The 12,891-nt window shown below is 34.8% G+C and overlaps 1 protein-coding gene and 1 long non-coding RNA gene across 4 annotated transcripts; both read right to left on the bottom strand.

The window, feature by feature from the left end:
- Positions 1 to 3,264: 3,264 nt before the first annotated feature.
- LOC140836027 (uncharacterized) lies at positions 3,265 to 5,092 on the bottom strand. Its single transcript, XR_012118962.1, has 2 exons — positions 4,888 to 5,092; positions 3,265 to 4,288 (listed from the first exon to the last, which is right to left on the bottom strand). It is a non-coding gene; the product is annotated as an uncharacterized lncRNA (long non-coding RNA).
- A 4,880-nt stretch (positions 5,093 to 9,972) lies between these two features.
- Positions 9,973 to 12,614, bottom strand: LOC140836770 (F-box/FBD/LRR-repeat protein At1g13570-like). Of its 3 annotated transcripts, none has more exons than XM_073202529.1 (6): positions 12,462 to 12,614; positions 12,131 to 12,204; positions 11,113 to 12,039; positions 10,870 to 11,013; positions 10,463 to 10,767; positions 9,973 to 10,202 (listed from the first exon to the last, which is right to left on the bottom strand). In XM_073202529.1, exons 1-6 carry the CDS (start codon positions 12,481 to 12,483, stop codon positions 10,199 to 10,201), a joined length of 1,476 nt encoding a protein of 491 aa, XP_073058630.1. In that variant the 5' UTR covers positions 12,484 to 12,614; the 3' UTR covers positions 9,973 to 10,198. The 3 variants fall into 3 exon arrangements, with proteins under 3 accessions (XP_073058630.1, XP_073058631.1, XP_073058629.1); XM_073202530.1 differs by having other exon boundaries at positions 11,113 to 11,984; positions 12,462 to 12,613; XM_073202528.1 differs by lacking the exon at positions 12,462 to 12,614 and having other exon boundaries at positions 11,113 to 11,984; positions 12,131 to 12,449.
- Positions 12,615 to 12,891: the final 277 nt, after the last annotated feature.

Here is a 12,891-nt window from a genome sequence, read left to right as displayed (position 1 = left end):
GTAGAGAAGTTAGAGGGTGAAGAGGTTGAAATTTGATTTTTCCTGCTAAGGCCCGGCTTAACAGAGGAGTTACAAGATGATGAGGTGATAGTTTTATTTTTCTACTTGGGCTGAGCCTAGTAGAGAAGTCAGAGGGTGAGGAGGTTGAAATTTGATTTTTTCTGCAAAGGCCCGGCTTAGAAGAGGAGTCATGAGATAATGAGGTAAAAATTTATTTTTCTGCTAAGGCATTACCTAGCTGATGAGTTAGAAGTTAGAGAGGTTGAAGCTTTATTTTTCCTGTTAAGGACTATTTTAGCAGAGGAGTCAAGGGCATGGGGAAGTGGAAACTATTTTCCTTCAAAACCTTAGTAGAGGACCTTGAAGATGGGGGCGACGAGGGCATACCGTGTTAGAAAAATTTATTTTGTTTGTCGTTAACGAACAATGTTTGCCGCTGCGAACGGGGATCGGGGCGAGCTGACGGATGAGGGGCGAGCTCGGGCGTGCTTGGGCAAGGGGCGTGCTTGGGCGATCATAATTTTTTCAGAAATTAGACAATCATTCGCAAGAGGCGTGCTTGGGCGAGAGCATGTTTGGGCGTCGGGGCGAGCTGACGGGCGAAGGGCGAGGGGCGAGGGGCGAGGGTGAGCACTTGAAGGGCGAGAGGCGAGGATGAGAAGCGCGGGACGGGCGCGCGGTGTGCTGGGCCAGGCGAGCATGTGAGCGCTGCGGCAGGGCGAGAGGCGAAGAGAGTTTTCGGGCGAGCAGGCGAGGGTGTAGGTGCGTGCAGCGAGGATGAGGTCAGGGCTGTTGGGCGAGCTCGGCTAGGGTGAGTGGGCGCGCTGGGGCGAGGCGCTCTCGGCGAGGGCAGGCAGGCGCTCGGCGACAGCGAGCGTGGCGCTGGGATTGTGGGCGAGCTCGGCAAGGGCGAGCGTGGCGCTGGGCTTGTGGGCGAGCTCGGCGAGGGCGAGCGTGAGGCGAACACGGACGAGGGTGGAGCGACGTGCTCAGCGAGGGTGGAGCGATGTGCTGGCGAGGCTCGCTGGCTGTGCGCATGGCTAGGGGCGAGGCTGGCGCGTTGGGGTGGATGCGTGCGGGGGCAGGATGCGCGCTGGCTGCGCGCGGTTAGGCGCGGAGGGCGGGGGCGAGGGTGCGTAGACAAGGGTGAGACGAAGGTGTGGCGCAGGTGCGAGAGGGCCACATGGTTGGGCGAGAGCGTGAGGGCTAGGTGGTTGGGCGAGGGTGAGGCGAGTGTATGTGGGAGCGTGCTATTACCAGGCGATGGAGAGCTGGTGAATGAATTGCAGTCGAAATTCTGTAAGGGAGAGATCAAATATTTCCCTGCAGAGCATGATTGCGACTTGATTTTTCCAAAGTTTTGGATACTGACGAGCGGCAGGAACAAAATGCACAACTCGCACCCGGTAACCCGAGGACAGCACGATTAATCGAACTTCGAACCTGCGATTCAGTTCGACTCGGGAGGGGGAGACTGGTGATACCCCATGGATGAGCCCACTACCCCTGGCTCATCCCAAGCCCAAAAAGAAGACCTGCCCATCTAGGGCCCAGGTGTAGATCGGCTCATCTAGGGCCCAGGTATTCTCCTATAAATACTAAGTTTGAGTGTTAATTTGATGGATTCACTATATCATTTTCAGCAGCACCCTTAGCTGCACCTCCATATATCCTCAGTCACTGACTTGAGCGTCGGAGGGGCTACGCCAGGACACTCTCCTGGCCCCCTCCTAACGGTCTTATTTGTGATTTTCAGGTCCAGGGTAATTTTGGAACCCGTGTCTGGACTAGTGACGCTTGCTGGGATTGAACCCTAAATTTCTCGTAAGTATCAACGGTGAAAAAACATAAATTTAAGAGAATTTAAGGATTTTAGCCAACTTCAAAACCATATTTTTAAAAATAATCTCTAGCGTTTTTAATATATTTTTTGATAAGTTTAAAATCCTCTATACTCTTGTTTTAAACATTGTGTTCATCCCAATTCCATTATCACCACTTCACAAATTAAACCTTGGATGTGCCATATTTCCTTTTCTAAATTTTATATAAAAATACATACATTTATTGTGAAAATTAAAGTCATAAATAATTTCGATGAAGTGATTTTTAAAATTTTATTACTTTCCAACATAATTAGAGTAATTCGGACTTTTCTAAAAAATATTATTTTTTATTCAATTTATAATACATTAACTTATTTCAATTATTTTTTTGTGTATTAATACCAATAATTTTAGTCATTTGAATATAAATTATAATCTACTAATTATGCTTGTGAGTTCGTGAAAAATAACAGAGATAAAGCTAAATAACATGAAAAATAAGCCCACAAGATCTCCTTAAAAACAAAATAAAAGCGATAGCAAATTAAATCATAATAAAATAATAAATCATGTTTCAAAATTTCTGAACATGATCATGTCATGTCAAATTGGAGTAGGATTTTTTGCAACTTTTCTTATTGTACGATGGAGAAGAAAGATCTTGAAGATTACACAAGATATGAGATAAAAATATATAATTTTTAAGAAATACATAAAAATATATATGAAATAAATGCATAGATGATGTGGGGACCCGGACGCTAATCAACTCTTAATCATCATTAGAATCAATTTACTAATCAAGCAATTAGGGTCATAAAATTTTTTTTCTTTAAATGCGGAACGTAATTGAATCAAACTCATATACATATCAGTATAAAAGTACAATCTGATACAACATACAATCAAGTTAAACTAATGTTCAACAACTAAATGTCAAGTGTCAAAACCCTATATACATCAAAGTCCGTAGTCTCCACTCTATCACGATCTCTCCCCATCTCCTCGACCCTGATCTTGTCCCACCTGTTGTCATGTACACATACAAACAAGACAACAGTCGGATAACTCTGGTGAGAACATAATCTCAGTATAAATCAACGAACATGCAATCATATAATCAACATAAAAGCATGGAATAGATATCAAGAACATGTATCAAATTTGAAAACATGAATCAATATATGTGAGGCTCATTTACTCTAATGACAATTAATGATCAAACAATAATTGTTTGATTTAAAACTGCAGCGGAAAAGGTTTAAAATACTTTAATACGAACCGCAGGACCTAGAAAAATTTTGGCATGACCTCCCCGTAAGTAGGACATCCCGAAAACTCAAGCAACATTTTATATCAAAATATACTCAAACTAGAGTCATTAAAACAAAACCAAAGTCAACAACCTATAGCCGCACTGGCCAGGACTAAACAGAAATTAAAACTTACCAAATACTCACCAGATAATAAAAATCACATAGTCGCCTCAGCACATAACAAGAACAACCAAATACTACTACAGATACACGGGGCATCTCCCCGGCAAATAAACTACAATTCAAGACTGAAACAACTCAAGACATACATATAGGCTAACTGAGAGACTCCACTGAACAAACAAAGCAATCCAACCTCAATCCTGAGCTCCACTGGCGGAACCCTGGCCTGATGCAGCAAAACGACTCGGGAGATCTACCATGGTGCCCAATAGCAACCACAACAGCCCCCTCAGTAAACAACTGAGGTTAGGATTCTGGTATGAAACAGTTCAACAATAACAACAATAACATAAATCATGCATAATCATATAATAAAATGTAATATGCAATGCATGAAAGGCTCGATGAATAACCGGGATAACAAGAGCCAACAAACAGTACGATTACAACTGGAATAATTCTCGAGCAACAACACAGGGGAGCTACATCGTCATGCAGCTAAATCGCCCTGCCAAGTATGCGATGTATGCCAAGCTGTGCTGAATAACACCCCTGACTCGACCTCCATACAGCTGATACGCTATAACAGGATGACACAACAGAACGAACTAGATGACACAATCCCAGAGCTCACCTCAAAAGGTTGCACTAACCACGAGATTGTTCAATCACATCTACGGTCTCATGTGTATAGGCCTATCAGCCACACAATGATCTCGAGATAAACAACAGTGTCAGTTAACAACGGATATCAACAATGGGCTAACAAGAACGATAGGATTCAACATGAATGTCATAACTATATTCCCGATGCTAAATGCCAATAATATGTCATAATAATAAACATAGATCACAACGAAGGCATTTAACAATTTACAACAACCAACAAGTCATACACCCGATCAATGTAACACAGAATGACAATTAAACATAATTTATGTTTTACCGTCGTATGTTACCGAGCTGTAACATACCTATACCAACTTGACAATCCAATATCAACTTCACTTCAAGACTCTCGGCCTAAACAACACCACAATAAGCCGATCATGAAAACTACATTCCACACCAATAACCGATTTGGCACAAAATAGCATAAAATTTGTATCTTGCTCAATATTAACTCAAATAAATATCCGCCAATTGGAAATGAAAGATAACTCGAATATCTAACTTTTTCTAGAAGAAACCATTTTCCAAATCTCAGTAGATAAAGCCCAGAATTATCAAGAACACACTGCCACTCCACAGATTTTCGGACAAAATCTCGTACTGAGCAGTTCCAGAAAAACAAGCATAACTTGCTCAATTCTTAATGGAATTTAACGAATCTTATATCATTACGAAGACAACACATAGCTCTACAACTCTCTTTTGAATCACAAGTCCAGAATCCGAGCGCATAATTGACAAAAACTCGAATTACAGTAGGTGTCCTGCACAGAACAATTTCAGAATTTGATTTGACATATTTTGGTAGAAAAATCATATCAATTCTGTTTCTTATCCAAATTAAATGATTCTATTGGCTATAGAAATCTAACAAACAGAGCTACAAGTTCTTTTTAAGTCATTTCTACAAATTCAAGTTGTAAAAATCGCAGCAACACCAAAACTCTCACCCCAAAACCGGAAGAATTCGTGCAGAAACAGAGCACCGGAAGAGCAGCTTTGATCTACCCGAATCTTTGCTCAAACTTCGTAATTTCTGACTTGAATTGAAGCTTAGGATATTAGCAAGACATCCCTTTAGACCGATTGAGATTTGGACGCCGGACAGATGAGATATCGCAACTTTCCCGCAGCTGCTCCAAGGGTTGCGAATATTTGGGTTTTGTTGTGGATCGAAGTTGAGTTTAGAGGGGGGGTGAATAAACTATACTCGTTTTTCGATGGGATACTAAAATCCTGTTAGAGATAGTAGTTTATCTTGTTGCGTATACTTTCACTAGATTACAAAAATAGGTGTGGAAACAATCTGATGAAGTAAGTGAAAGACAATAATAGCAGTAGACAGTAGTTGTTTCTGGAAGTTCGAAGATTAAATCTTCTACGTCTCCCCTTCTCCTGTTTCCAGAAGGTATCACTAAAAGACTTTGGATATTACAGTACAACTCTTGTACACACCCACTTCAGCAGGGCTTACCCTTTGCCTACTGAAACTCTTAGTTACTCAACACAGTTAAAATGCGATACAAAGTTCTGAAAAGACTCTTTTCAGATTACAAACTCTTCTGATAAAATATGAGTGTTGTGAACAATTATGAAGAGTGTAAGAAACAGTAGCACAAGATGATCTCAGAAGATCATATGTTTGCTATAAAGCGTGTGCTACTTTTCTTTATGTTGAACTTGAAGATATCAAGGAATTTCGAAGTTTTTCTTGTTGAGTGAAATAGAGTTGATCCTTGAAAGATATTTTTCGCATTGTCACTTCTCCTATATGGGTTTGTTCCATATATATAGGTGACTGAGTTCAACGTCTATGATCAGAAGATGTCTTCTGACTTCTGATTGAATCAGCTTTATTACCTGAAATGGTTCCTGCAGAAAAGCTATAAAACAATTGGTCCTATTTTATACTAAAATCATTAAAGCGAATTAAATGACTTCGTACAGTATTTAATGCTTCAATTAATACTAGTACTAGGTAACCTTAACGGTAACATTCAAGATTAGTTACGTTAGGAAGCATCTTCTTCTGTTTTTGTTTTTCTATCCTTTCTACTACTTTTGTTTTTCTATCACAGTAGCTTCTGCTTTTCTTATTGTCTACTGTTTTCGTAACGAAGGCTGCTGGTTTTTATTTTCATCGCCACAACTAATTTATGTCTATCAGGTTTCTTCTTTCTTTTTCCATTTTCTTTCTTCTCTCACTTCTTTTCTCTTTTCAATGAGATATGTGTGTATGTATATGTATATTTATATATTGTATATTTGGTTACATCAAATAGTAACTCAAGCCCATTTATTCCGGTCTGTATTTATTTTGCTCTCGTGTGTTATTTAAACTCTATATGTATTTTATATCGTTAAATTCTCTGATATCCTAAAATACATATTTTTAACGCATTTCTTGACTTTATTTGGCATAATTAATTATTTTAATTTACAACTCAATAATTATTCTAATTATGCCAAAATTACCGGATAATTAATTACAGGGCCTTACACTTCTCCACCTCTTAAAACAAATTTCGTCCTCAAAATTTCTGTTTATACACATACATCTTACACACGATACGAAACCTACAATACATTACTAAGAATCAAACAGATATGGATAAGATGCTCTCATCTTCTCTTCTGTTTCTCATGTTGATTCTTCTACCCCATGCCTCGACCACTGAACACGTACAAGTGGTATAACTTTATTGCGTAAAACTTTATCTTTACGATCTAAGATACTAACAGGATACTCAGTATACGATAGAGACGGATCAAGTTCAACCTCATCAGGCTGAATCACATGAGACGGATCGGGCTCATACTTACGCAACATAGAAACATGGAAAACATCGTGGATGCCAGACAAAGACTGAGGCAAATCCAAACGATAAGCGCAAGTCCCAATACGCTCAACAATCTCGTAGGGACCAACGAAACGAGGTGACAACTACCTCTCATACCAAAACGAACAACACCTCTAAACGGAGAGATGCTCAGAAACACAAAATATACAACTTGAAATTCTAGAGGTCGACGACGTCTGTTAGCATAACTAGCACGATCTTGGGCAGCTTTCATTCTCTATACAAATTTATAGCTCACAATTTAAATAAGGAGTAATGAAGCATTTTTATGATACACCTATATTGCTATTTCTAAATTTGGCGTTTTCGAAACTTGCAAATCCATCCAATTACTTGGGTTGAACCAAAGATAATTTTTGACAATTAATAGTTATACATTAGACTTTAGTGTTTGTATGTTAATGAATTTCACGGAATTATTAAATATTTATTGAAAAATTAAATACATCTAAACTTTTATATAGTTTTTAAAATTCAATGTTGAATGCAAATTTGACTTTATAAAACTATATGAAAATCTATTTTGAATACCACTAGACTTCTATAAATTATACAAAAGTCTTGACTGGATACCTATATACTTTTAAAATTTCAAAATTCATTAAAAGTAATTAAATCTACTACATCGAATACAACCCTTTAACATACATGTATTTTAGAATCATCAGTTTTAAGTTTTTATATAGGCACTGAATCGATAATTTTTGTAAAAAATATGTTAAAATCGACAAATTAATATTTTTTTTTATATTATATTTTGTCGAGACTTGATTAATGTGTTAAATTAATAATTTTGATAAATTAAAATAATTTTGATAAATTAAAATAATTTTTTGAAATGCTTTTATAATCAAATATATAAATAAGATGATTTATAAAATATGTTTTTATCAAATTTTTTCTTGAAATTTAATTATATTGTTATTTTTATTATACTGTAAGTTTTATTTCATTAGTTAATAAAATGATTATTATTTATTTAACTATTAAAATGATGAATTTCAGTTACTTATTTTTTAATATTATTTATAATAAATAGTTTTATTAATTCAATGAATATGATCATGCAATACAATTGTATTACATAATAACTTTTTATGAATTAAATGTATGATTGTTGAAAAAAAAAACTTTTTTTAAAAAATAATAAATTATTAATTTATCGATTAACTAATACATCTATAAATTGAAAGAATTTTATGGTCCCAACATTATTAATTTATAAAAACTTTACTATATAAATTTTCAAATAAGTTGTTTTTTAATAAAATGGATGAAACAAAACTTCAATATATTTTTAATTTTGTAGTAGGATCGGAAGAGGATAGTGAAGGGTGTAAATTTAATAGAAACAAAACGAATATAGTAATTACGGTGAAAAAACATAAATTTAAGAGAATTTAAGGATTTTAGCCGACTTCAAAACCATATTTGTAAAAATAATCTCTAGAGTTTTTAATATATTTTTTGATAAGTTTAAAATCCTCTATACTCTTGTTTTAAACATTGTGTTCATCCCAATTCCATTATCACCACTTCATAAATTAAACCTTGGATGTGCCATATTTCCTTTTCTAAATTTTATATAAAAATACATACATTTATTGTGAAAATTAAAGTCATAAATAATTTCGATGAAGTGATTTTTAAAATTTTATTACTTTCCAACGTAATTAGAGTAATTCGGACTTTTCTAAAAAATATTATTTTTTATTCAATTTATAATATATTAACTTATTTCAATTATTTTTTTGTGTATTAATACTAATAATTTTAGTAATTTGAATATAAATTATAATCTACTAATTATGCTTGTGAGTTCGTGAAAAATAACAAAGATAAAGCTAAATAACATGAAAAATAAGCCCACAAGATCTCCTTAAAAACAAAATAAAAGCGATAGCAAATTAAATCCTAATAAAATAATAAATCATGTTTCAAAATTTCTGAACATGATCATGTCATGTCAAATTGGAGTAGGATTTTTGCAACTTTTATTATTGTACGATGGAGAAGAAAGATCTTGAAGATTACACAAGATATGAGATAAAAATATATAATTTTTAAGAAATACATAAAAAAATATATGAAATAAATGCATAGATGATATTATATTTGGATGTCCCGTTAGATGAAAAGAAAATAGGATGATAAATTGACGGTGGAAGATGATAATAAGATTTAAAGATTGTATTTGTAACTTAGCTAATTAAATGTTGTTTTGAAAAACTAACTTAAATTAAAGCCAAAATGGATTATGTCATATTCATGGAGGCCATATAAAAAATACAAAAACTCATGTGAAACAGTCTCATATGTCAAATTAATCAGACGAATATTCTATTTGAGTCACCCATGAAAAAATATTATTTTTTATTTCAAAAATATTATTTTTTTATTGTAAATATGAGCAAAGTTGACCAGTATCATGAATAAAGATCCGTGATACCATCTCACAAAAGACTTGCTAAAAAAATGCTTTTAGGTTGTATTTAGGGAAATTGATTTGAAATCTAGAGATTTTGGGTATAATTTTGTTGTTTACAATAAAATATTATATTAAATCTTAAATTCACAACTTACTTATTTATATGTTAGTGATACAAAGTAAAATAAATTTCAAGTGAGACTGAACTTGAAATACATTCTAATTAATATGAAATATGATGTAATATGTACGCCGTAAGAGGTGAATTTGAAATTTATAATCTTACATATCTTAACAAAAAAAATACATTTGAAATTCACTCATTTGAAATCAATCAATCAAAAAACAATCTTAATTTTAGTAATTTCAATTAAAATCATATCAAAATATATATTTTATCGGACTATGTTAAAATTAAAACTTGGACCTAACTCCACCTTCTATGAGGTGCACAAGCAGGGGTTTACGCCACTATGTGGTCCATGAATAATTTAAATTAAATATTTGGATAAATTAAAATCTTTCAGTCATCAACTCAAATCAGACAATTTTATGCCTTTAATTTTATTTTATTTTTATTCTTTAGAAATGTTATCCACACAAAATTATAAATTTTTAAGAAAAATATTATCGAAAATAATATAGTTTTGAATTCTAACATTTTTTTATATAAAAATTTATTGTATACACACGCGTCGCGCGTAGTGTGCCAAAGAAAAATTAAACTTTGTATGGGGACATCTGTAAAAATCCATGAACACGCATAAATACATCGCATGTTATAAAAAATGGTGTCAACGACGAATAAGGTGTGTTCATATTGTTGCGACAAGCCAAAACATGACATACGAAAGAAAGAAGAAACCACAATGCGAAGGCGAAAGCTACGGATATCTGGCAGATTTTTGTCTCTTGTAAAGACAACCATCACACCAGCGGAGGAGCACACAGCTGCAAGAGATATGATAGCTGTTACCTGCACAGACAAATGCAGATATCTTTAGCAAAGTCAAATTTTGAAATCAGTGCGTATATCATATAAAAAAATCTCTCCTTTTCACCATGCAATATAAATGTCTATTCATTCAGAATCAACCAACGCATAAGCCAATAACCAGATATCAATTTCTTCAAATTCAACAAACCTCAAGGACTGATGATCACAACAATAATCTACCAAGAAAAGAATGTTTAACTTGACTTTTAATTATATATGGATCGGTTATGGTTTCTTACACGATAATAATCTCAACATTCTTAGAAATGGATTGTCCTTGCAACCGCTCGCGAATAATTCTCTGTTTCTCCAAGCGATCCACTTGATTACGATTTGTACAAAGACATCTTCCAAGAAGTTCAGAGTAAAAATCCAAAAAGATTGACAATCGTTCGAGGGAGACAACGTTTTCAAGGATGTGCAAAATAAAATTATACTCGTTCTCTGTCATACTAAATCCACTAAACTCCACCTCTCTCAACTGAGTGTGCTGCCTGACAACCATATTCTCTGCTCGTTTTCCATTAAATGTTGATGTTACTCTCTGGATTCATAAAGCAGAATAAATTATCAGCCACATGTGCATTCATTGAAAAAAGTTATCATTGTGGAGCAAGGTGTAATGTGAATATGTGATGAATAATACCATCGATAGACGGAACTTGTGTAAAAGAGGGCACACATCCAGGACAGTAGCCAGTGCTAGCAGATCGAGATTGTTCTTGTGATTTAAGAATAAAGACAATTGTCTTAGGTGGCTAAGCTTGTTAACTCCACCTATTTCAAATGCCTGAGACAAAATGCAGAAACTACGCTATAAATATTTCTAGTATTTCTTCGCTACTAAGGAAATGAAGAATCGAAAAATGATGAAAGAGATTCATTGCACCTCAAATAATTTGGCATCAGTCCGAAAATACATGCATTCGAGATTAGGTAGATCTTTGGCAACTTTTACAAATACATAAGGAGCCACACTGAGGTCAAAAACGTTGATGGATATATTTTGCAGCAACGGTACGTTAGAAAACGATAACACCAGCATTCTAGGAGTACATAATTCAAAAGTAGTTAGATTTATAGAAGACAAGTCTATCTCTGCAACCTCTGAACAGTTAAACACCCTCAGAATTTTTAATTGGAGATCAGGACCATGAATATGTAACTTGGAAGGGAGCATACAAGAATTCAATTTTAATGACTGAAGGCTGCAACAGTTCAATAAAATGCACTCTACAGCCTCATAAGTGAGAGCAACATGAGCCAAATCAAGATCTTTGAGAGCTTTTTGGCTTGATATTTGGAAAGAACCACGTTTCACCGACGATGCTTCAGGAAGAAAATCGGAAGAGAAAATAGGAGGGATGCTCTGTTGCACATGGTTTGTACAACAATATCGAATGGTAAGCCCTTCCACTCCCAATCTGCCAACATAATTCATCAATCTTCTCAAACAGTCCAAGTTGCATCCACGAAAACAACAAACCAAGTCAAAGGACTTTATTCTAGAACCAGAATGATGTTGTAAAAAGGTATACACTGCTTGGACAAACTTTATTAGAAACTCCCTCAACTTTTTGCCCTTGAGATGAGAATGACGAGTCATAAAACAATAAAATCTAACTTCTGAGACAAAGGTGTAAACATGCTTCCATCGCCTTGACAGAACGCTTGTCCTAACAGCGTCTCTCGTATATAATCGTGAGACAATCAACAAGATCACATCATCTGGCAATCGGCTAATCCTATCTTCTCTCTCCTCTACGGAAGTATCAACATCAATAACATGCTTGTGATGAGTAACTACAGGAAGTACCTTTAGTGCAAATATAGTAAGAGGTTTGATCAATCAAGAAACAAGAACTTCAATAACAATTGAAGATAGCAACAGAGATGTCGGAACATACCTTCGACCGTCGGCGCCTCGTTCCATACTCCAACACCATGAATCCGCCGCATAAAAACGCCAAACAAACAATTCCTGAAAGAACCCACAAAAAGAAGCTTCCTCAAAACACAAGAATAAAAATTTTGTAAAAAAAAAACATCACCAAAACACATCACAATCTACAACCAGAAGCAGATGTAACACCCAGCAAATGAATGTCGAAAAACAAAAACGAGAGAATCATAGCACAACCAACTGAGTAAGAAAAGATTTGACGCATATAGCAACAGAGTGGTTGACATATTTCCACGAAAGAAACCAGAAAATGGATCGAAGGGAGTAAAACTCACCGGCTATACAAGCGTGCATCATTAAAAACAATAATCTTAAATCAACAGAGATTTTGATCAATAAAGATTCAAGATATTCTGCTAAACCCAACTTTGGCTAAACGGGGTGTATTCGATCACAGATACGGGATGTATTTGTGCAGAGATTTTCTGTATTTTTTAAATAATAGAATTTTAATTTTTATTGACTTTCGTAGAATTTAACATATTTATAACTATTTTCACATAATTTTATAGATTTGTTTTACATAATTTTTATTTATATTTGTAATTTTTTCATAAAATCCTATTGATTTTGTAATTTACTACAAATTTTTGTGGAACTGATAATTTTTTATTGAGTTTTTTAAAATCTCACATATCTCTAATGATTTTCACGGAATCTTATAGATTAATTTTGCATAACTATTATTGACATCTATAATTTTTT

The sequence above is a fragment of the Primulina eburnea genome, chromosome 7, assembly GCF_022965805.1.
Source record: "Primulina eburnea isolate SZY01 chromosome 7, ASM2296580v1, whole genome shotgun sequence".
Classification (NCBI taxonomy): Eukaryota; Viridiplantae; Streptophyta; class Magnoliopsida; order Lamiales; family Gesneriaceae; genus Primulina; species Primulina eburnea.
Note: the sequence above shows the minus strand (reverse complement) of the source record. Positions and strands in the feature narration are given on the sequence as shown.

Excerpts from the sequence above, each read along its gene's own strand:
- LOC140836770 (XM_073202528.1), bottom strand. The coding sequence starts at position 12,284 with ATGTGTTTTGGTGATGTTTTTTTTTTACAAAATTTTTATTCTTGTGTT. Across the intron at positions 11,985-12,130 it reads CGAGGCGCCGACGGTCGAAG|AGGAGAGAGAAGATAGGATT; the intron begins GTATGTTCCGAC and ends ATACTTCCGTAG. Across the intron at positions 10,768-10,869 it reads ACAAGTTCCGTCTATCGATG|AGAGTAACATCAACATTTAA; the intron begins GTATTATTCATC and ends TTATGAATCCAG.